The 22,868-nt window shown below is 60.7% G+C and overlaps 1 protein-coding gene across 5 annotated transcripts in view; it reads left to right on the top strand.

The window, feature by feature from the left end:
• Nucleotides 1–22,868, top strand: part of TLN1 (talin 1) — a 183,152-nt gene that overhangs the window by 104,198 nt on the left and 56,086 nt on the right. For 3 of the 5 annotated variants that reach the window (XM_039543113.1, XM_039543112.1, XM_039543115.1), the window contains 23 exons: nucleotides 59–201; nucleotides 1,882–2,009; nucleotides 2,750–2,810; nucleotides 3,303–3,407; nucleotides 3,672–3,827; nucleotides 4,254–4,355; nucleotides 4,980–5,056; nucleotides 10,720–10,900; nucleotides 11,925–12,038; nucleotides 12,599–12,707; nucleotides 13,218–13,426; nucleotides 13,527–13,625; nucleotides 13,873–13,923; nucleotides 15,326–15,493; nucleotides 16,114–16,408; nucleotides 16,858–17,024; nucleotides 18,314–18,442; nucleotides 18,968–19,081; nucleotides 20,914–21,027; nucleotides 21,291–21,425; nucleotides 21,538–21,666; nucleotides 21,865–21,967; nucleotides 22,417–22,625. In XM_039543113.1, coding sequence (XP_039399047.1) covers nucleotides 59–201; nucleotides 1,882–2,009; nucleotides 2,750–2,810; nucleotides 3,303–3,407; nucleotides 3,672–3,827; nucleotides 4,254–4,355; nucleotides 4,980–5,056; nucleotides 10,720–10,900; nucleotides 11,925–12,038; nucleotides 12,599–12,707; nucleotides 13,218–13,426; nucleotides 13,527–13,625; nucleotides 13,873–13,923; nucleotides 15,326–15,493; nucleotides 16,114–16,408; nucleotides 16,858–17,024; nucleotides 18,314–18,442; nucleotides 18,968–19,081; nucleotides 20,914–21,027; nucleotides 21,291–21,425; nucleotides 21,538–21,666; nucleotides 21,865–21,967; nucleotides 22,417–22,625 — 3,098 coding nt within the window. Of the gene's footprint in view, nucleotides 1–58; nucleotides 202–1,881; nucleotides 2,010–2,749; nucleotides 2,811–3,302; nucleotides 3,408–3,671; nucleotides 3,828–3,916; nucleotides 3,943–4,253; nucleotides 4,356–4,979; nucleotides 5,057–10,719; nucleotides 10,901–11,924; nucleotides 12,039–12,598; nucleotides 12,708–13,217; nucleotides 13,427–13,526; nucleotides 13,626–13,872; nucleotides 13,924–15,325; nucleotides 15,494–16,113; nucleotides 16,409–16,857; nucleotides 17,025–18,313; nucleotides 18,443–18,967; nucleotides 19,082–20,913; nucleotides 21,028–21,290; nucleotides 21,426–21,537; nucleotides 21,667–21,864; nucleotides 21,968–22,416; nucleotides 22,626–22,868 lie in introns of those variants that run through there. The other 2 variants (XM_039543114.1, XM_039543116.1) reach the window with 2 other exon arrangements.

Raw genomic sequence — 22,868 nt, 5'->3', positions numbered from 1 at the left:
GCAGGGAGTAGCTGTGGGGCCGGCGTTTGGCCCTGCTCACATTCTGTGCTCTCGGCAGTGAACTGGCTGGATCACGGGCGAACGCTGCGTGAGCAAGGCATCGACGACAACGAGACGCTGCTGCTGCGACGCAAGTTCTTCTACTCCGACCAGAACGTGGACTCCAGGGACCCTGTGCAGCTCAACCTGCTCTACGTGCAGGTACCCGCCCCCCAGCCTGTTCCCTGCCACCAAAGCTTAGTTAGTGACCCGTTCCCCGCTCCCCAGGCTGTGCCGGTCCTCTCCAGCCTCAGCCCTCTGCTGCTCAGGGCCGGTGTCCTGGCCACGATGCTCTGGGGCTTTGCAGTGTGGATTGCACGCTGTTACCTGGTGCAGGGCAGCTCTCCGTGGCTGGGAGCCGGCGCTCTGCTGGCCCATTGCTCTCCATGTCCGCCGACGGGAGACTAAGAAGGACTTGGCTTAGTTTGGAGCAAGAAAGATTTAGGCCCTGTCTACGCTAGCGTTTATGTCATGTCATGTCACTCAGCATGTGAAAAACACCCCCTCGGGTGCCAGTGCTCGCTCGGCGGGAGATGCTCTCCCCCGACACAGCTACCGCCGCTCGGGGGGGGGGGGGGGGGGTATGGTGTCACCGGGACAGCGGCTACACAAGCGACCTGACAGCGGCACAGCTTCATCGGTACTGCTGTGCCACTCTCAGCTCGCCAGTGGAGACGTGGCCTGAGTCTGGGCGTTAGGCCCCGCAGGGATGGTTCAGCAGGTGAGCTGAAGAGGCTGTGAGGTCCCCACCATTGCAGGGCTTTAGGAGCGGACTGGACAAACCCTGTCAGGGATGGCTTGGTATCAGTTAGTCCTGTCGCAGCGCAGTGGGCTGGACTGGCTGAGCTCTCGGGGCTCCTCCCTGCCCTGCTGTGCTCCAGGGGCCCCAGCGCAGCTGCCTGCTCCCTTCTAACCCTTTCCCTGGGGAACTCGCAGTGTCTGGGCTTGGGGGGCGGCGGCGCAGGCTGCTGCCCTGTCCCTCAGGGGCTGCCACGTCTTAGCCCCAAGGAGAAGTGTTTGAGCGGCTAGTAATGCATCTCCCCCCTCCCCCATACACTCTGTGTAAGGCCAGGCCCCAGCCAGCTCTGGGCCTGACTTGCCTCCTGTCCCCCGGCAAAACCGCAAAGCAGCTTAGCCCCAAGGCAGCAACCAGTCGTCTTCAGAGCGCGCCGGGCAGGAGCAGGCTGCACAGTGGTCTCAGTGCGCGTCACGTTAAGCCAGAGTGCGGGAACTTCCCCCCCAGCCAGTGTGCGGTTCCCTTCCCCTCCCCCCCCAGCCAGCCAGTGTGCGGTTCCCTTCCCCTCCCCCCCCCCAGCCAGTGTGCGGTTCCCTTCCCTCCCCAGCCAGTGTGCGGTTCCCTTCCCCTCCCCAGCCAGCCAGTGTGCAGTTCCCTTCCCCTCCCAGCCAGTGTGCGGTTCCTTCCCCAGCCAGCCAGTGTGCGGTTCCCTTCCTCCCGCCAGCCAGCCAGTGTGCGGTTCCTTCCCCTCCCCAGCCAGTGTGTGGTTCCCTTCCCCTCCCCAGCCAGTGTGTGGTTCCCTTCCCCTTCCCACCCAGCCAGTGTGCGGTTCCCTTCCCCCCTCCCCAGCCAGTGTGCGGTTCCCTTCCCCGCCCCAGCCAGTGTGCGGTTCCCTTCCCCCGCCCCAGCCAGTGTGCGGTTCCCTTCCCCTCTCCTCCTCCCCACCCCCACCAGCATGAGATCCCCATCCCTCCTCCTTCCTTCCCACCCCAGCCAGCGTGTGACCCCCACCCCCCAGCCAGTGTGTGACCCCACACCCCCAGTCAGCGTGTGGCTCCCCCTCGCCCAGCCCAGTGCCCCAGACTCACCCTTCTCCTCTCCCGCAGGCTCGTGACGACATCCTGAATGGCTCCCACCCTGTCTCCTTCGACAAGGCCTGCGAGTTTGCTGGGTTCCAGTGTCAGATCCAGTTTGGACCCCACAATGAGCAGAAGCACAAGCCAGGCTTTCTGGAGTGAGTGTCCCAAGGAGCCCTAATACAAGAACTAGGGGTCACCAAATGAAATTAATGGGCAGCAGGTTTAAAACAAATAAAAGGAAGTTCTTCATGCAGCACACGGTCAACCTGTGGAACTCCTTGCCTGAGGAGGTTGTGAAGGCTGGACTATAACAATGTTTAAAAGGGGACTGGATAAATTCATGGAGGTTAACTCCATGAATGGCTATTAGCCAGGATGGGTAAGGAATGGTGTCCCTAGCCTCTGTTTGTCAGAGGATGGAGATGGATGGCAGGAGAGAGATCACTTGATCATTGCCTGTTAGGTTCACTCCCTCAGGGGCACCTGGCATTGGCCACTGTCGGTAGACAGATACTGGGCTAGATGGACCTTTGGTCTGATCCGGTACGGCCGTTCTTATGTTCTACAGAGGTGCCCCCCAGCCGCCCCTGCCCCCCAGTGCGGCACTCGGCTCAGCGCTACTGTGAGGGCGGAGCTCCCGGCCTGCTTCCTGCCACACCCGTTCCAGGGAGCCCTCTGGGTACCTCTGCAGTGTGGAGGGGTCTGCTTTGGGGATGAGGGTCCTGACGGAGCCCTGAGCTCCGGCCTCTCCCATGTCCGCCCTGCCCCAAGGACTCACTCTCTGCTCATGCCCTGCCTGGGGCTCCTGCGGGGGCTGATGCCAGGACTTGGCACTGGGGGTAGGCAGGCCTGCGCCAGGCTCTGCCAGTAACAGCTGGTTCTGCTCTCCCTGTAGCCTGAAGGACTTCCTGCCCAAGGAGTACATCAAGCAGAAAGGCGAGCGCAAGATCTTCATGGTGAGTGTGCCGGGCTGGGGCAGGCCGCTGCCTGGGCCTGGCCTGTGCACAGCCAGGCCCTGGCCTCTCCCAAGGCTGCAGGACCCAGGCCCAGGAGAGGAGCCGGGAACCTGGGGCGGCTACTCAGTGGGGCATGTGGGGCTTCGGTCATTTGGTGTGCGGCTGTGGCTGGGATGGAGACCTGGTAGTTCCTGGGAGAGCCCACAGCGGAGAGGGGCAGGGGCAGGGGATACACCGGCTGTGGGAGAGGCTGCATAGCGGTTCAGGCTGGCGAGCACAGCTGCTGTGAGGGGAGGTTCATGGAGGGCTGGCGGAAGGCAGGGTGGGAGAGAGCAGAGCGAGGGTGGTGGTTGGCAGGGCCTGGTGGGGCCCTGGTTGCTGGGAGGGCCGTGACGGGGCGGCCAGGAGCAGGGGGAGGAGGGAGGACAACAGGCAGGGTGGGGCACCCTGGAGGGAGCCATGGCGTTGGGGTTATCGGCTCTGCTCTCTCAGGCTCACAAGAACTGCGGCAACATGAGCGAGATTGAGGCCAAAGTTCGCTACGTGAAACTCGCCCGCTCCCTGAAAACCTACGGCGTCTCCTTCTTCCTGGTCAAGGTGAGCCAGCGGCTCCCCTCGCGCCCCGGCCTCCTGTCCCTGCCACCCCTCCAGCTATCGGTGTCTGTGCGACCCCCCCATCACCCCTCCCCTCCGCTCTGCTCACGTGTTCTCTCCTCTCCTTCATCACTGGGGCATCATCCAGCGGAGTGGGGCCTGTGAGGCTACACCCTCGCTGATGGGACATTGCCCTGCCGGTGGAGCTGGGCCCTGGAGGTGCCTTTGCTTTGGGGCAGCTGTAACCCTTCCCTGTCCTGGTGCTAGGAGAAGATGAAGGGAAAGAACAAGCTGGTGCCACGGCTGCTGGGGATCACCAAAGAGTGTGTGATGCGTGTGGACGAGAAAACCAAGGAGGTTATTCAGGAGTGGAACCTCACCAACATCAAACGCTGGGCTGCCTCGCCCAAGAGCTTCACCCTGGTAAGGGCCTGTCCCCCCAGTGCCTCCAGCCTGCCCCCCCACTGCCTTTGGCCTGCCCCTTCCAGACCACACCAGCCTCTGGGGCTGGGCTGCCTCGCCCAAGAGCTTCACCCTGGTAAGGGCCTGTCCCCCCAGTGTCTCCAGCCTGCCCCTTCCTCCGGCCTGCCCCTTCCAGACCACACCAGCCTCCTGTGCTGGGGAGCGTCTGCCAAGAGCTTCCCCTGGGGAAGACCTGGACTCTTGCCCCTCCCCAACACCTCTGGCCAAGCCGTGCCTCCCACACCTCTCCTTGCCTTCTGGGTCCCCTCCCCCCATGCACATGCGTTCCCTGGGGGCAGAGCCGTACCTTTGGCATGGAGCTAAGGTGCAAGCCGAGCAGGGCAGCAGGTGCCGGCTCCGGTGCTGCCCAGTGTCCTGTCGCTGTAGGATTTCGGGGATTACCAGGACGGGTACTACTCAGTGCAGACGACGGAGGGGGAGCAGATCGCCCAGCTTATTGCTGGCTACATTGACATCATCCTGAAAAAGGTGAGGCTGTGTGGGGGTGGGGTCATGCGGGGGGGTGAGGCTGTGTGGGGAGGGGTCATGCGGGGGTGGGGCTGTGCGGGGGTGGGGTCACGCGGGGGTGGGGCTGTGCGGGGGAGGGGTCGCAGGGCAGAGCGTGGCCAGCAGGGGGCAGTGCTGCCATGGGGGGGTGCGGCTGTGTAGGCTGCGCTGAACTACCAGGGGATGGTTCCCATCCTGCTGCACTTCTGCTGATGGGCTGGAAGGAGTCACATTGCTGCAGGGAGCAGAGAGGGCAGGTGGGTGGGGGCTGAGGCCAGGCCAGCTGGGGAGTAGCATGGAGGTGCCCGGTTTAGAGCTCAGGAGTCAGGAATAGCAGAGTTGTGGCTGCTCCCCCCTCCAGCGGCTGCTGCATGAGACCAAGCAGGGAGGGCAGGAGCTTCCCCTGCACCTCCCCCTCCCCCTGCAGTCACAGGGTGATCCTAGCATCTTCCCGGCCCCTCCTCAACCCTGGCCCCGGCAGAGCTCGGCTTCTGGAGTAGCCCCAGGGGCACAGGAAGCCATCCTGGGCCGTGTCCCTGCACCCTCCTCTGAGGGACTCCCCTGGGGTTGATGCTGACTAATGGACTCTCTCTCTCTGTCCCACAGAAAAAGAGCAAAGACCACTTTGGGCTGGAGGGGGATGAGGAGTCCACCATGCTGGAAGACTCTGTGTCCCCAAAGAAGTATGTCTCTGGGCAGCTGGCGGGGAGGGTTCCAGGGAGGGAGGGAGAGCTCAGTCCCTCGGTGGCTGGGGTTAGAGCACTGAACGGACGGATGTGTGGGCTGTTGGACAGTGAGTGTGAGCAGGGCTCTCCCGGCCGAGCTTGCTGTGCTGCATGTGAGGGCTGCCAGCTCCTCCAGCTGGGGGGAGCGGGACAGGGCAACGCCTCCCGCGGAGTTGCCATTACCGGCCTGACATCAGTCCTGGGCAAGGTAATGGAGTGGCTGGTACGGGACTCGAGTACTAAAGAGTTAAAGGAGGGTCACAGCTCCTGTCTGACTAACTCGACATCTTGTTCCGATGAGGTTACGAGCCTGCATGGCAAAGGTGACAGCGTCGATGAGATGCCCTTACACTCCCATAGGGCGCTATTCTTGGTGCTGCACGACATTTTGATTTAAAAACCCGAGAGCAATACAAAGAACACAGCTAACGTTCAATGGCCTAAAAACTGGCTGGTAGATCTCGAAATCTTCATCGAGCAGGTGTGTTTCTAGTGGGTCTCACAGGGATCAGGGCTTTGCCCTAAGCTAGTTCACGTTTTTACCAATGACCTGCAACAAAACATGGAATCATCCCAGATAAAGTTTGCAGATGTCACAAAATGGGGGGAGCAGTAAATAACCTAGTGGAGAGGTCACTCATACAGCGCGATCCAGATCGCTTGGTAAGCTGGGCACAAGCAAACAGCATGGGTTTTAATACAGCTAAATGTAAATGTGTACTGTCATGGACCCACAGGATTGGTGCTATGGCCTGGCTTTGGAACCCGTCAACGGGCCAGACTCCCGAGGGTCTCACTCTTCCTCCAGAGTCAGCCATGTGGCTTCACCACCTCCTTAGGCTGGACCTCTGGGCCTACAGCCCCCCTGCGTCACCCTGTGAGCTCTGCCCAGCGATTCCCACTGAGACAGACCCTGGTGGAGAGCTGTTCACTCCGCAGAGATTAATGCACCTCGCCCAGCACCTGCAGTGACACTCACCCAGCACTGCCAGAACAGCCGGGTCTGTCCGTCACCTGGACACAGCACAGGGAGCCCTTAGGGTAGCCCAGAGAACTGACGGTTGGAGCATCCTCCAGTCTGGCTAGCCCAGAGTCCAGCCACGCTGTAGGGAACCCATTTCTTTTGATCTCCTTTGTCAGACTCCAGGTGAGAGTCCCGGCTCCTGCCAGCTGTGATCCCCCACCTCATTCCTCCCCAGTCCCTGGGGGGCATTGGGTGCTAGGTGTCAGTGTCTGAGCGATTGGATTTGCCATTGTCTTCTCAGATGCTGCATTGATATGGGGACCGGGCCCAGACAGCTTGGCAACAACCACACGTGTCCTCAGCCTGTTCTGAGAGCAAACAGCCCTTTTCCACCCACGGGGGAACAATGCAGCACACAGGGGAAGCTGAGGCACAAACAGGACTCATAAAAACAAATATGGAACAAAGACCATAGTCACACTCATAAGATAGGGGACGGTGTCCTGGGAAGCAGTGACTCTGAAAAAGATTTGAGGGTCTTGGTGGATGATTAGCTGAAGAATGAGCTTCCTGTGTGACACTGTGGCCAAAAGAGCTAATGCGACCCTGGGATGCATAACCAGGGAAATCTCCCGTAGGAGCAGCGAGGTTATTTTACCTCGGCATTGGGCACTAGCACGACTGTGCAGAAATGCTGTGTTCAGTGCTGGTGTCCACAATCCAAGGAAGATGTTGATAACTTGGAGAGTGTTTACAGAAGAGCCACAGAATGATTTAAGGATTAGAAAACCTGCCGTATAGCGATAGACTCAGAGCTCAGTCTACTTAGCTTAAAGAAAGGTTAAGGGGTGACTTGATCCCAGGCTGTAAGTACCTGTGTGGGGAACAAACATTCTTGAGTGCTTGCTCATGTCGATTCCATTCTGGGTGTGCGCAAGCACATGCAGCGCGGTCAGAGATTTTTGCCTTAGCGGTATCCGTAGGATCGGCTGTGGCACCCCCTTGAGTGCTGCGCTCATTCGCTGCTCCGCCCTCTCAGTTCCTTCTTACTCATGGTTGGTAGTTAACAGCTCTTTACAACCCATTGTCTATCTTTGTGTGTGGTTCGTCCGTTAAGTGCTAGGTTAGTTAGAGTCTTGGCTGGAACTTTGCCCCGGCGTGGGGCATCCGCCGCCTCTTGCCCCCGCTTTGAAGTATGCTTCTCATGCAGCAGGCCGATGCTGATCAGTGACCCCCACAACAGCTGTTTGAACTGTTGGGGGTGTCCCATAAAGAGGACAAGTGCAGGATCTGTAAGAACTTTCATCCTAGAATCCAGAAGGAGCAGGATATCCGCTTGAGGGCCCTCCTCGTGGAGGCTGTGCTTCGTCCTGCATCGGAACCCTCCCACTCGGACTCCACTCCTACCTCTGCATCGGTGTGGAGCGCTCCGCCCGCACTGTTCCCTCTCGCCGGTGCCTAAAAAGTGGCAAAAGAAGAGCTCCCCAGCACCAGAGGGGAAGGGGGCTTTGGGCAAAGGGCCGATGTCAGGCCATGTGCCCGCTCTGCAGCTTCACGGGGATACCGCTGCTGCCCGACTCCCGAGCCCAGCCAGGGATCCGCCTCCGACTGCCAGGAGTGGCAGGGGACCCCGGCTTCTCTTAGGGCCTTTGCTGCCCGAAGTGGCCATGGGAGCTAAAGAAGCAGCAGACCGGCAGGCACCGCAGACATCACATCAGGCGCTGGACTCGACTAAGACCCCAACATCCCAGGGCAAGCCGGTCCTGGGACTACCCTGTAGGGCAGTGGAGCATTCTCAGTCCCCGGACTGCAGGCGTAGATCCCCATTGCCCCATCTAGGACTCCGGCACCATGACCTCGATCTCCAGTCATAAGACCCAGGTCCCCGACGCCATGCTGTCCCGCTACGAGGCATGGGACATCGGAGTCGAGGCAGTGGTCCCTATACCCTCGGTAATGGCAGCTTCCTGCCAGAGACCGCCATGGCGCAGGTCGACATCACCTAGGCGGTCTCCCAGCCGTCGGTCCCCACTGGGCACCATCGCTCCCGTTCACGGCTCCAGTCTGTGCCTCCCCAGTACTGCTTGTCAAGCAGGCACGGGTCCTCGCCCTCTTCTCACCAGGCAGCGATGAGGATCAAGTCGGCAGACTCAGGCCTCCGCGGCAGTGGTCTGAGTCAGAGCAGGATTTCAGTCCCTTGCTGAGGAAGGGTGAATCACCGCCGACCCGCGAGACTGGCACAGCATCTGTGGTGGCGGTGTGGCAGCAGGGGCAGTGGCCCGCGCAGTGGCCATGCTGGAATCTGTGGGACGTGCTCCCGCTGTTCCTCCCTGGCCACCTCGGACAAACCACCCCAGCACCAGAGTTGGAGCATGGTGCCGAATCCGACGCGGGGGCAGCACAGCAGGCTCCAACACCTAAGGAGCCGTCCCTGGAGAGGGAAGGGTAACCCGGCCCTCCGCCTGCGGTGCAGTGGTTGTCGTTGTCTCCAGACGAAGCGGTGACGGGCCCCTCCCAAACGGGCAGCCACCCCGACGAGTTCAAGGAGCACCAGGCCCTTCTTAAAACGGTGGCTACCAATTTGAACCTGGAAACTGAGGAGCTAGTGGAGGAGTTGGAGGACCTCTTTAATGTTATACCCTCCACCAACCCAGCCTGGGTCACGCTGCCCGTCCACCCAGGGGTCCTTAAGATTGCGAAGTCGCTGTGGCAGACCCCCTCTTCCATTCTACGTGCTACGCCCCTGCAAAGGGATTTGAATATCTATACACGCCTCCTCCAGCAGGGTCGTTGGTTGTGTCCGCTGTCAATGAGAGGGACAGGCAGGGCCAGGTGAGTGGCACACCAGAAAACAAAGACTCCAAGAGACTGGACTTGTTTGGCAGGAAAATTTATTCAACATCCAACCTGCAGTTTTGGGTGTCTAACTCCCGGCCCTGTTAGGCAGGTACAATTTTAATCTGTGGGACTCTATCAGCAAGTTCAAGGAGGCCTCCCACAGAACCGAGCCCAGGAGTTTGCTGCCTCGATGGACGAGGGCAAAACAGTAATGAAAGGTGCCCTCCAGATGGCCTGGGACACGACAGACTCGGTGGCCAGAGTTGGCACTTCTGTGGTGGTGATGAGGCGCAGCTCCTGGTTACAGTCCTCTGGGTTATCCCGGGAGATGCAGGCCACCATTCAGGACCTCCCATTTGAGGGGGTGGGGCTCTTCAAGCTCACAGACACATGGCTCCATGGCCTTAAAGACTCCTGGGTCACCCTCTGCTCCTTGGGCCTGCACACTCCTCCCTATTCCAGGAAGCCATTCTGTCCTCCGCCTCCTCCACTCCTGCAGTCTAGGTCCTGGGGGACTCCGCAGCTGAGACCCTACAGGAGAAAGGACAGAGACAAGGGGTCTAAGCGGTGACACCCGTCATCTTCCCGTTCATCTGCCCAGCCTGGCCCTTCCAGAGACCTAGGAAGCCAGGAACAGGCATTTTGAGGACGTGCTCGAGGACAGCGCCCTGGTCACATCCCAGGATCCACCCTCCCACTCTTTCCTCAACTGTCCGCGCCCCTTCTGGTCGGCCTGGCTGCGGCTGAACTCGGACTGCTGGGTGCTCGACATAATAACTTCAGGTTACACCCTGCAGTTCATGGATGAAAGGTCATCCAGTGTCTGCTCAAAGAATTTTTTCTTGGATCACTGCCTGAATTCACTACTGCTGCGATCAGGCGAAGGTGCCCTCTCTAGCGATTGTAACCACCCACTCAGCCAGGACACAGGCCTTGTTGGCAGCTTTCCTAGCCCAAGTGCCGATCCAGGACATCTGTAGGACAGCCACCTGGTCATCCATCCACACGTTCACGTCCCGTGATGCACTTCCCCAGCAGGCCCGGGACGATGCTGGCTTCAGTAGAGCAGTATGGCAAGCCGCTAGCTGTGAACTCCAAGCCCACCTTCGAGGATACTGCTTGGGAGTCACCTGGAATGGAATCGACATGAGCTTGCACTCAAAGAAGAAAACACGGTTACTTACCTTTCGTAACTGTTGTTCTTCAAGTTGTGTTGCTCACGTCCATTCCATGACCCGCCCTCCTGCCCCTCTGTTGGAGTCGCCAGTAAGAAGGAACTGAGAGGACGTAGAGCCAGCGGCGCCCAATATACCAATGCATGAGCGTGGCATCCGGGGCACCACAGCCGGCCCTATGGATACCACTAAGGTAGAAATCTCCGACAGCCACGGACGTGGGCATGTGCACACCTAGAATGGAATCAACATGAGCAACGCATCTCGAAGAACAACAGGTATGGAAAGGTAGGTAACCGCTTTTGTAAGAGTGGGCTCTTCAGTCTAGCAGAGGAAGGTGTAACTCAGTCCAGTGGCTGGGAGTTGAAGCCAGACACATTCAGAGTAGAACGAAGGTGTAAAAGTTTGATGGAAGGTCATTAGCTATTGGAGCCATCTACGAAGGGTCGCGCTGGGCTCTCCATCCCTGACAATACTGAAAGCGATGGCATGTTTCTCTGAAAGACCTGCTCTAGCTCAGCCTCGGTCTCTGGCCTGTGCTGTGCCGAGGGTGAGACCTGCCGAGCACCGTGGTCCTTCTGGGCCTTGGAATCCTTGAACCCCTGAGAGCTGAGCTGTAGCCGGTGGTGCTGATTCTCTTGCAGGTCGACTGTTCTGCAGCAGCAGTTTAACCGCGTGGGCAAGGTGGAGCATGGCTCAGTAGCCCTGCCAGCCATCATGCGCTCAGGGGCCGGCGGGCCAGAGAACTTCCAGGTTGGCACAATGCCACAAGCACAGCAGCAGATCACCAGTGGCCAGATGCACCGAGGGCACATGCCCCCCCTGGTAAGAGCTGCTTCTGCCACAGACAGCCGGCTCTGCCCGCCTTTGGCTGAGTCGTGGGGAACGGGTGGGGATGGGCCGTTCTCCCCTGGGCTGCGTGTCCGTCACACCAAGTTAATTGGCACGCTGCCCTTGTGCGCTCTCACAGACCTCCCCAGTGCAGACCCCTTTTCCATCTCTCTCTGCACTGCCCCATTCCCTCCAAACCACTCTTGGATCCCCCTCTCCACGGTCACTCGGGTCTTCCTTTCAGCCCGAGCTTCATGCAGCTGTGCCCCACTTCCAGGTCAGCATTGCCCGCAGCTTGTCAGCACCTGTGGCATCTGGCCCTGCCCAGGCTGGTGGCCCCTGCAGCGGTCTGTGTGGCAAGGAGCTTTTCCTTGACCAAGCACAGCAACCTCACCCCACTTGTGCTCCGGGTGGGGCAGCAGTTCCTGCCCTACAAGCTGGATGTGCCTCCCCACCCTCCAGCCGGGGCCTTGCTCAGCTGGTGCTGTGTTCATGGTGGGCGAGGCAGGACACAGACCTGACGACATCAGCCTTGTGCATCTCCTTTGGCCCAAGATGTGGCTAGCCCTGAGCTGCCTGTGGTCCCAGATGTCGCCCTCAGGGCAGGAGTCAGACACCGCTCCAGATCTTTCCTTGTTAGGTCTGTCCAGGCAGGGCCCTGGCTCTGGGCTTTGCGAGAGGTGCTGGCCTTGTCTGGGAAGGCCTCATTGGGCTCCCAGCTGGATCCCAGGGCAACCTGTAGGCACCTTGCACTGGGCAGCCGAGCGGGGAGAGGCGCTCTGGGCAGGCCATATTCCCTCCCTGTCACTGGAGTGGCTGTCATGCCGTGCATTGGATGCAATCCTGACTGTGTCCTCTCTGCGGAAACACCTGCCCAAAACCTCAGCATCGGCAACCGCTTTCCTGCCCCTCTGCATGGGTCAGCGTAGCACCCACATAGTGCTGGGCGGGGGAGGGACCAGACCGGGCGCTCAGCCCCTGCAGGGCCCTTAGCCCAGCTCCCCCTCGTGTGTTGCAGACCTCGGCCCAGCAGGCCCTGACTGGCACCATCAACTCGAGCATGCAGGCCGTGCATGCGGCACAGGCCACCCTGGACGACTTTGAGACGCTGCCGCCCCTTGGGCAGGACGCCGTGAGTGTTTGGATACCCCCTCTCTTCCCCAGCCTGGCGGGGGCAGTGCTGGGAAGGGTATGGAGTTGTTGGGGAGGATGAGGGGGCCAGGTCTCTGGGAGTGACTTCACCCTGAGGACTTCTGTCCCATGAGAGGCAGGTTGGGGGCCCCAGATCCCAAACATCAGAATGGCCAGACTGGGTCAGACCAATGGTCCATCTAGCCCAGTATCCAGTCTGCCGACAGGGGCCAGTGCCAGGTGCCCCAGAGGGAGTGAACCTAACAGGCAATGATCAAGTGATCTCTCTCCTGTCGCCCATTCCCAGCTCCTGGCAAACAGAGCCTAGGGACACCATCCCTGCCCAGCCTGGCTAATAGCCATTGATGGACCCATCCTCCATGAACTTATCTAGTTCTTTTTTGAGCTCAGGGAGGGGCTGAGGGGGCACCAGCTGCCCCAGGGGCAGGTCCTTCTCCCCCCTCCCCCCCGTTCACAGCTGCCCCGGGGACGGGTTCCCCTCCTCCTGCTCACAGATGGGGCTGAGGGGTCCCTGGGCTGACTCTGCTCTCGCTCTTCCAGGCTTCCAAAGCCTGGCGCAAGAACAAGATGGACGAGTCGAAGCACGAGATCCATTCGCAGGTGGACGCCATCACTGCCGGCACTGCCTCCGTGGTGAACCTGACTGCAGGTGTGTCCTGGGGCTGGGCTGCAGGGGCGCCCTGCCCCTGCCTAGTGCTCAGACCTCTGCATCTGGTGTGACCCACGATTGGACCCTGGGTCAGAGACTGTCTGCCCCTTCCCCCAGCAAGGCCCAGTGCTGGCTGGACCGCGGACATTGCCCCCACGCAGCAGAAATCCTAGCCATGCTGCCCCCTGCCCCCGCGCTGCCCTGCCGCCAGTGCTCTCTGCCCCGTGCCCCTTTTGGGTCCCCCGCCTCGCCCCCACTCTGCGTTGCTGCTCTCCCTCGGAACGTGAGCGTATCGCACCGTTCCCACCGTGGCACCGGCCTCCCAGCCCAGTGCACCCCCAGCCACACGCCAGCTGCATGTCAGGCCTGGGCTGTGCCCCCCGGCTCCAGGACGGGCAGGGGAGTCGGGCCAGGCAGTCACTGAGCGGGGGCAGGCTTGGCGCTCCCCTGTCTCCTTGGGCTGTGGGGGCTATTTGCTGCTCCCACTACTCCTGCCTCCTCCCTGCGCAGGGGACCCGGCCGACACGGATTACACGGCCGTGGGCTGTGCCGTCACCACCATCTCCTCCAACCTGACCGAGATGTCCAAGGGCGTGAAGCTGCTGGCCGCGCTCATGGAGGATGAAGGGGGGAATGGGCGACAGCTCCTGCAGGCTGCCAAGAACCTGGCAAGCGCTGTCTCAGACCTGCTGAAAACGGCACAGCCAGCCAGTGTCGAGGTGAGTGGGGGGCAGGGGAGGAAAGGGGGAAGGAGGAACAGAGGAGGCGACGAGGTGGAGCTCCGAGGGCTGATCGTGTGTTTGCCCTGCTTCCCTGCAGCCACGACAGAACCTGCTGCAGGCGGCCGGCTCCGTGGGCCAGACAAGCGGGGAGCTGCTGCAGCAGATTGGAGAAAGCGACACCGATCCTCGGTTCCAGGTGAGCGCAGCCCTGGCCTGGGGCGGGGCGGGGCGGGGTGGTTGGCCGCTAATGGGAACAGGTCCTTTTCCCAGGATTGTCCTGCGGGTCCCTTCTCCCAGCATGGAGGCTGGGGCAAGCGGTGTGGGCTGCCCCAGCCTGGGCCCTGTGGACGACTGCTGTGCCAGACACGGGGGGCAGGGCCGCTCCTGCCCCCAGCCAGAGCCTCCACAGAGTAACGCTTCTTCTCTTGTGGATTCCCGTGCAGATCCCAGAGAGCCGCCGCGCTCGGACCCTGCCCACCTCAGAGCCAAAGACGGTAAAGGGGGGGAGCGCAGGGGCTCCCAGCCCTCCTCTCGGGAACACAATCAGCTGGGTTCTTTGGGAAGGGAACTTGTCAAAATCTGCTTTTCCTGTAACTGAATCTCGGAAGTTCATGCACTCAGGTCACCCTGCTCCAGTGACCACTCACAGCTCTGCCCTGCGCCCCCAAATCCCTATCACTGTTCCCCCACAGTCCCCTCTGCTCCAGTGGATTCACCCCTTTCCCCAGCACGGGCTGTTCCTGAGCCAGCAGAGCCCTCCTGCCCGGGCTCAAGCTGGCCTGGGGGCCGCCCAGATGTTTAGTGCTCTGGGGGCACCCGGCCAGTAGGGCTTGGGGAGGGGCTGGTGCAGAGCACGGAGGGGAGATGGAGCTGAGGCAAGGGGAGGAGCTGAGAGGTGCTCGGAGGAAGGAGAGGGCTGCAGGAGTCCATGAAGGGAAGCGCTGGAGAGAGGCACAGCAGGGAGCAAGGGGCTGAGAGTGATGGAACGGGCCTGGCCTGTCTGAGCCGCTCCCGTTCTAGGCCTGAGGCTCTCGTCTGTGCTGCAGGCTGAGGGGCTGGGTCAGGCGCAGTGACTGGAATGTAGCTGTTCAGACAGACACCCAGGGGAGCAGAGTCTGAGCCCCAGCTTGACCTCCGTTTGCCAGGCTCTGCCACTCAGCAGCCAGACCCGAGTGTATCCACTTCCTGCCTCCTGCACTCTCCTGTCGGGGTCGCTGCTGCTGCAGACAGTTAATCCGGGTGTGACTGGGGCTGGGAACTAATGAGCTTGGTGCATGTCTTCTGGCTTGTGATTGTGGCTGGAACTGGTGGTGGGTCGGGGGAAAGCGGCCTCTGACTGCAGCAGATTGAGGAGCAAGGGAGGTAAGGCCTAGGGGCCGGAGCTGTCTGTAGCAGGGGCTCTGGGGAGGGAGCTGACTGACTGCCAGGGCAGTGTGCGGGGTGGTGTGGCTGGCCATGTGTGCAAGGACAGTGGCTCGTGGCCTGTGCCTGCAGGCTGCCATGTGCCGCGTGCGGAGCGCTCTGGGGGGGCACGTGGATTGTCGATTGCAGTGTGTCTGTTGGGTGCTGTCAGAGCCGTGGTTCTGCTGAGGGGCAGGCGGCTGCCGGCAGTGTGGCTGGTGGTGACGTTACCCCTGGTGTGCCCATTGTGTGGTGACCCTTGCTTGGAGCCTGCGGCGTGTGCGGTCTCAGTACTGGCTGTGGCCCGCAGCGGGCAGTGCCCGTTGTTGCCTGCAGGCGTTGCTGGCTCTGAGCCCTCCCCGGGGCTGGTTACATGAGACGCTCCAACAAACTCCTGTTTCCCTGTTGAATATTTCACGAGGTTCTGGGTGGTCCTGCCAGCTGGCCTGCAGCTCCGTGCCCTGGGGCCTGCACTAACCCTCTGCCTCCCCCCAGGACATGCTCATGCAGCTGGCTAAGGCAGTGGCCAGTGCAGCCGCTGCACTGGTCCTGAAAGCCAAGAATGTGGCCCAGAAGACAGAGGACTCGGCGCTGCAGACCCAGGTGATCGCAGCTGCCACGCAGTGCGCCCTCTCCACCTCCCAGCTGGTGGCCTGCACCAAGGTAAGAGCTGGCTCAGGAGCCAGGTGGCTTAACCCTTCCCTGCCCGCACACCTCCCCTGCGCTGTGCCCAGCACCCTCGGTTCAGTGCTGCAGAGCCGGCACAGGGCGAATGGCGACAGCTCCACGCTCTGCAGGGCTGCGCAGAAAGCCCAGCTGGGACAGCCCAGGGCCAGATCCTGGTGTCCGCCAGCTGCTCCCTCCAACGGCTGGGCCCTGGGTGCCTCCCAGCCCCTTCTGCTGCCCCGCGTTCGGGGGAGGGAAGGGGACCTGGGGCTGGTGCACTGAGCTCCCGCTCTGTCCGCTGGCCCCGGGTTTGCAGGGCTGGCAGAGCAACCTGCCCCGTGGCCTTTGTTGTGTCTGTAACTGTCCCTGTGCCCCAAGCCCTTACTGAATGGACCCCCTCGGGGCCAGGGGCATTAACCCTCAGTGCTGCAGTGGGTGGGGGGAGCATTAACCCTCTCTGCACCGCACTGCTGGACCGGTGGGGGCATTGTTAACCCTCTCTGCGCTGCAGTGCCGGACCCGGGGGGGCAGTATTAACCCTGTGTGTGCTGCAGTGCTGGCGGACGCAGGCCCGGGGTCAGTAACAGGGTGCTGGTGGTCTCCCCCTTCTGCTGCAGGTGGTGGCTCCCACGATCAGCTCCCCTGTGTGCCAGGAGCAGCTGATTGAGGCTGGCAAGCTGGTGGCGAAGTCAGCGGAAGGCTGCGTGGAGGCCTCCCAGGCAGCCACCAGCGATGACCAGCTGCTGAAGCAGGTGGGGGTGGCAGCCACAGCAGTGACGCAGGCCCTGAACGACCTGCTGCAGCACATCAAGCAGCACGCCACCGGCGGGCAGCCCATCGGGCGCTACGACCAGGCCACCGACACCATCCTCAACGTCACCGAGAATATCTTCAGCTCCATGGGCGACGCGGGTGAGGGGAGGGAGCCCGGAGCACCGTGGTGGGGAGGGCTGGGGGGGTCGGAAAGGCCAGCACAGGGTAACAGCATCTTCCAGGGTGGAGGCCCGCTGTGGCTGTGCATGGGCTGCTGGCAGAGAGCCTGCTCCATGCTGTGATCTCACAAGGTGAAGGGTCCGTCTCTGCCAGGCCTGCAGTGACCTTGCCATGGCCTAGGAGTGGGGTGCAGGCCGGCGCCAGCAGGGACATGAAGCACTCCCAGTGAGGGTGCAGGTGGGGGGGTGCTAGCTGGCCCTCCTGCGAGGGGAGCAGGGGGCGGTGCCGACTGACCCTGCCACGGTCCCAGGACGGGGAGGGGGCACTGGTTGACCCTGCCTCAGGGAGCGGGGGTGCCGGCCGACCCCTCTGCCATCCCATGTGGTGTGCAGGTGAGTGATGTCCAGGGCTCTTCCTTTGGTCCCCAGGGGAAATGGTGCGCCAGGCTCGTATTCTGGCTCAGGCAACCTCTGACCTCGTAAATGCCATCAAAGCTGACGCCGAGGGGGAGACGGACCTGGAGAACTCGCGCAAGCTGCTAAGTGCTGCCAAGATGCTGGCCGACGCCACAGCCAAGATGGTGGAGGCAGCGAAGGTCTGTGACACGCGGGGCGGGGCGGGGCGGGGCAGGATTCGAGCTTCCTTTGGAAATCCAGTGTGGCTCCTGGTCTGTGCAGGGCAGGCAGCCCCGACCTGGTGCCAGGACTAGCAGAGAGCAGAGCTGCGGCTCTCCGGCTGAGTGCAGGCCTGGCGCAGCCTGGGGAGGGCAGGGCAGGCCCTGTCAGGCATTCAGCATATAGGGCAGAGAGGCGACTACACCAGGACCTGTTCTGTGCAGGTCTGAGCGCCCTGTAATTAGTCATTTAAAATGAAGCTAAACTGAATGTTTCAAGGTTTGAGTGTTTGGGGCTGTTACAGGCATTGGGGTGGGGGGGGGGCGGCTGTGAGTGACAACGTTCAAAGCTGTTTTCTATTAAGAAGCAGGCAGGCCTCAGTGTAACCTCATATTCACATTTGAAGATGAAGTGATGTGTTTACTGGCGATCAGCCCCTAAATGAGGAGACTGGGTCGAATTTTTTTAACATTGCTTTGATGGCAGATGGATGTGCCTAATCTAAAATTAGCATATAATTAATTATAACTTACTTTAATTACCATTAAATTTACTTTTTACTATATTTGTTTTTGCTTATATAATTACATTTTTACCTTTTATTGCCTATTTAACATTAAGCATTATTTTAATTAACATTTGCATAAATACCATATTAATCACTATTAATATACAAAGCATTTTTTTAAATTTTAAAACACTTGTAAAGACCAGTTCGAACCGAAATGTGTTTGAACTTATTCTTAACTTGCCTTTAAATTGTCACACTTCACTTTACTTCTGTTGTATTAGACCTCACTTGACAACTGTCAAGGGTATTTTTGGGCATACTTACATGTCAGTATTTCATATAAACATATACAGGTATTCTCTTTGTCAGCTGTACCATGGAGGGGGTCCCAAGGCTGTAAAATTGCTGCCCCCCGTTACCCTCAGGCAGGAGCTCATTCTTGTTTCTCAGTCCATGAGCTTCTCTGTGCCGGGCTCTGAGCACTGGTTCCGTGCATCTCAATAGGGTTGTTGACTCTGAAACCTAATAATGGCATTTGAATAGCAGTGCTGTTACTTCTTCCACTACTGACCTCTTTAGGAGAAGCATCATGCTCTTCCGGGGCTCGGATTGCAGACCCCTGCTCTTGTGCTGTAGTGAACCGAGCTGGGGGGACTCTGGTGCTAAGGGTGAGATACAGCAGCAGCTGTCAGGGTGGGGGAGATTGCTGGGTGCAGTCTGGGAGGCATCTGGCTTGATAGGTTTTCCTGCTCTTCCCAGGGGGCTGCAGCCCACCCAGACAGCGAGGAGCAGCAGCAGCGGCTCCGGGAAGCGGCTGAGGGGCTCCGCATAGCGACCAATGCCGCAGCTCAGAATGCCATCAAGAAAAAGCTTGTGCACAAGTTGGAGGTGAGCTGCCTGGGGGCGCTGCCAGGGGGCGGGGAGGGGGGCTGTGGCAGAAGGGTCAGGTGATGAGTGAGCCTGTACGTCGGGAGGGGGGTTCTGCGTGGAAGGATCAGGAGGTCGAGGGGCTGCCAAAGGAGCAGGGGCTTCTGGCGTCTGGGACCCCCCAGCTTTCTGGCGCACAGAGTCACCTTCTCTCGACACACCCCACAGAGACCCCTCCTGCCCCACCCCACACTGGGATGGGTTCTCGGATCCCTGCCCAGAGGGCTGGGGTGGCTCTGTGAATAGGCTGCTCTGCTGGTGCCTGCGTCTCACCCACAGCTGGCTGGGGTGTGGTGTCCCCAGAGTGTGGGGTTTGTGCTGGCCAGGCCCCCAGAGCTGCACCGTGCGGTTCCTGCTCCCCAGTGTCAGGCGAGAGCCCCAGGCCAACTGCAGGAGGGAGCCCTGGGCTGGGGTTGCTGGGCGGCCTGTGCCCTGCAGCCTGGGCACCAGGCAGCTCTGACGCACCTGCCGCTTCCTCCCTGCCAGCACACAGCCAAGCAGGCTGCAGCCTCCGCCACGCAGACCATCGCCGCCGCGCAGCACGCCGCTGCCTCCAACAAGAACCCAGCTGCGCAGCAGCAGCTGGTGCAAAGCTGCAAGGTAAGGAGCAGGGTGTTCCCGACCCCCCTGGGCTGCCCCATCCCAGCAGTCGCAGTGCAGGGTCACCCCACCCAGCCCTTCCCCTGGCAGCTGCTCTGCACCCACCAGACACTAGCACACACTGAGCCCGGCCTCCACCTGGTGTCAGAGCTGGGCACGGGAGAAGCCCTGGGGGGATGGGGAGCTGCAGTGCCCCATGGGAAGCATTTCACTGCTGACTGTGGGAGGTAGCCTACGGTGCCAGGATCTTAGTCCTGCAGCCCAGGCCTGGGGGTGCTTAGGGGTCCCAGAGCAGCTTCTCCCATGTGGGGATGGGTGGGAGTGGCCTTTCCCAATGTGGATGGGGATCCCTACCTTTCCCAGGTTAGCAGGGGGATGGGAGCAGCCTCTCCCAGTTTGGAGGGGTTGGGGGAGTACCTGCTCTCGGCATGTCCCCTCTGAGTGTGGGAGGAACTTCTCCAGGGTTGTGGGGGCCATCCCTGCTCTCAGAATGGCTTCTCCCAGGTTGGCAGGGAGGGGGAAGGACCCTGCTCTCAGAGCACCCTCTTGCTGGTCGGCTGGGGGGCATTATTAGATAACTAAAAAGCCACAATTCCGTGATCGTGAAATAAAACAACTTTTGTTAAAAGGCTGTCCTGGTTAAGGGGGCAAGTGAAGGCAGAAACTAGAAATAATATATATGTATTAACAACTGGAAGAAAAGAGATAGCAATCAGTATAAACAGGAAGTTGTAAAGTGCACAAAGTTGATAAGGGAAGCTAAAGAAAGGGAGAGATCCATGGGTGGCAGGGCTGACAGTAAGAAAGATGTTTCATGTATCAGAAGCAAAATAAAGCCTGGCAGTGGCATAGGCCCATTAGTAAATGGAGATGGTGAAACAGTGAATGATGCAGAAGAGGGAGACATGTTCTGTATCTGGTAAGAAGCAGGCCAATGCACGTGTATCACACGAGGATGAGGAAGTCCTTTCCAATCCTTTAATGACTAAGGAGGATATTTGACAACATCCACTAGGGAAGAACCTGTTGAAATCAGCAGGCTCAGATAACGTGCACCCAAGCGTCCTAGAAGAGTTGGCTGAGGAGATCTCTGACCTTGCTGATTTGATTTGTAATAAACCTTGGAATACTGGGGAAATTTCAGAGCTCTAGTCAAGTGGGATGACCCGGGTAGCTATCAGCTGGTTAGTCTGACCTCAGTCCTGGGAAAAATGGTGCTAAAGTGATAAGGGAGTTAATTGATAAAGAATTGAATGGCAGGAACATAATTAACATCAGCCAGCTTGGGTTTATGGAGAACAGGTCTTGTCAAACAAACCCGACAAACCTGACAAGCGGCGTCATCGAGAGGCGTCGCCCCCGGATTTCTGCAGCATTTCGGTGGCGACGCCTCTCGATGATGCCACTTGCTGCCGACAAGTGACGTGATCGAGAGGCGTCGCCGCCAAAATGCCGCAGAAATTTGGCAGCATTTCAGCGGATACTCCACCGCTGCCCAGGCGAAAAGGTTGGGGATCCCTGGACATGGGGATCTGCTGGTCCCTTCCTGGCCGTCAGCTCTGAGTCCCTGCTCTCGGAGTGGTCTCTCCTGGCAGGGGAAGGGAATGGGAGTCCGACTCTGCTCTCCACACAGTCTCTCCCAGCTCTGCAACAGCTCACCCTTCTGCATGGCCTGTCCTGGGCAGGAGCTCAGGGAGCCCAGCTCTGCCCCCAGGCCTGTCGTAGGGCCCACTCCCTGACCCTGGGGTGCGTTTCACTCATGTCCCCCCTCTCTCCCTGCCCCGCTGCCCACTCTTGGCTCCCCACTGACTCACTCTCCTGTCTGGTTGCAGATGGTGGCGGATCAGATCCCGATGCTGGTACAGGGTGTGCGAGGAAGCCAGTCCCAGCCAGATAGCCCCAGCGCTCAGCTCGCGCTCATCGCGGCCAGCCAGAACTTCCTGCAGGTACCAGCCGGGCTCCCCCCTGCAGCTGGCATGGGGACCTGCGCCCTGGCACTCCCCTCACCTGGTCTCTGGTGCAGGCTGGCCTCACCCTCTGCTCTCCTGACCCTGGTGGCAAGCTGAGTGGCTCTGTCTGCTTAGCCCATGTGGCTTCTGTCCCCTGAGTCTGTCCCTGCCTGCCCCTCCAGAGTGCGGGGGCTCTGCTGGGCAGGGATGGGAGTGCTGCCTCCTGTCCTGTTCTCATGGCTTATCCTTTCCACCCACAGCCTGGTGGGAAGATGGTAGCTGCAGCCAAAGCCACTGTCCCCACCATCATGGACCAGGCCTCTGCCATGCAGCTCAGCCAGTGTGCCAAGAACCTGGCCGCCGCCCTCGCCGAGCTCCGGACAGCTGCCCAGAAGGTAAGCGGCTCCTCCCTGGCCTGCCCCTGAGGGCACTGACCGAGAAAGGAGAGTACAGATGCCAGGAGCGGGTTTGCTGCCCCTGTGGCTCAGTTTCTTTCTCCTGCTGCAGGCTCAGGAGACCTGTGGGCCCCTGGAGATAGACTCGGCGCTCAGCATGGTGCAGAGCTTGGAACGAGACCTGCAGGAAGCCAAGGCTGCTGCCAGAGACGGAAAGCTCAAGCCCCTGCCGGGGGAGACGGTAAGGGCCCCGGGAGGTAGACGGGTGCGTGGGGGGACGGCGGGTGGGCTGTGAGATGGTGGTGGGATTGATGGGCAGTTGGGGAGGGGAGGAGGGTGGGTGCGTGGGGGTTGGCGTAAGGAGTGGGGGTAAGGGGCTGGGGTGAGGATGTGGGGTGACCTGTGGGGTGATGGGTGAACCCTCTCTGGTTGCCCCCAGATGGAGAAGTGCGCCCAGGACCTGGGGAACAGCACGAAGGCCGTCAGCTCCGCCATCGCCCAGCTGCTGGGGGAGGTGGCCCAGGGCAACGAGAACTATACAGGTACCAGGGCAGAGCCCTCCAAGCCTGGGGGCAGGCGAGCAGACCCAGTCCTGCCTTGTGTTCATGGCCCTGTACAGCCCTGCCCCGCTGATGGGTGCCGTGCACACGTGCCCCCCATGGCTCACGCTGGGCTGGCAGGGTAGGGTGACAGCAGGGAGGTAAACGTAACGGCTGGGACCAGTGCTTGTGGGCAGGAATACTATCCAGCCCCCCGGCCCCGATGGAAGAAATGGGGGTGGAGGGGCCGGCCCCATGGCCTGGATGGAAGGGTGGCTGGCCCCATGGCCCAGAAATGGGAAGGCTTGTCCGGCTCTGGGCCGCTTAGGGCAGGGCCCAATCCTTGCCTGCACAAGGGATGTCTGAGCAGGGGAGGGGCCCCCTGATGTCTGTGTGGCTGTGGGTCAGGGAGGCTCTCTGCACGCTGGGTCAACGCCTCGCGTCTCTCCCAGGGATCGCTGCCCGGGATGTGGCCCAGGCCCTGCGCTCACTCAGCCAGGCTGCCCGCGGCGTCGCAGCCAACACATCCGACCCCCAGGTGCAGAGTGCCATGCTGGAGTGCGCTGGCGACGTCATGGATAAAGCTGGAAACCTCATCGAAGAGGCGCGCAAGGGCGTGGGCAAGCCGGGCGACCCCGAGAGCCAGCAGCGCCTGGCCCAGGTGAGTGCAGGGCCCCCAGCATCCCCCCAAGCCGGGCGACCCCGAGAGCCAGCAGCGCCTGGCCCAGGTGGGTGCAGGGCCCCAGCATCCCCTGCCGGGCGACCCGAGCCAGCAGCGCCTGGCCCAGGTGAGTGCAGGGCCCCAGCATCCCCTGCCGGGCGACCCGAGCCAGCAGCGCCTGGCCCAGGTGAGTGCAGGGCCCCAGCATCCCCTGCCGGGCGACCCCGAGAGCCAGCAGCGCCT

The sequence above is a fragment of the Mauremys reevesii genome, linkage group 6, assembly GCF_016161935.1.
Source record: "Mauremys reevesii isolate NIE-2019 linkage group 6, ASM1616193v1, whole genome shotgun sequence".
Lineage (NCBI taxonomy): Eukaryota > Metazoa > Chordata > Testudines > Geoemydidae > Mauremys > Mauremys reevesii.
The sequence above is the reverse complement of the archived record's forward strand: the minus strand, read 5'-3'. Positions and strand labels throughout refer to the sequence as shown.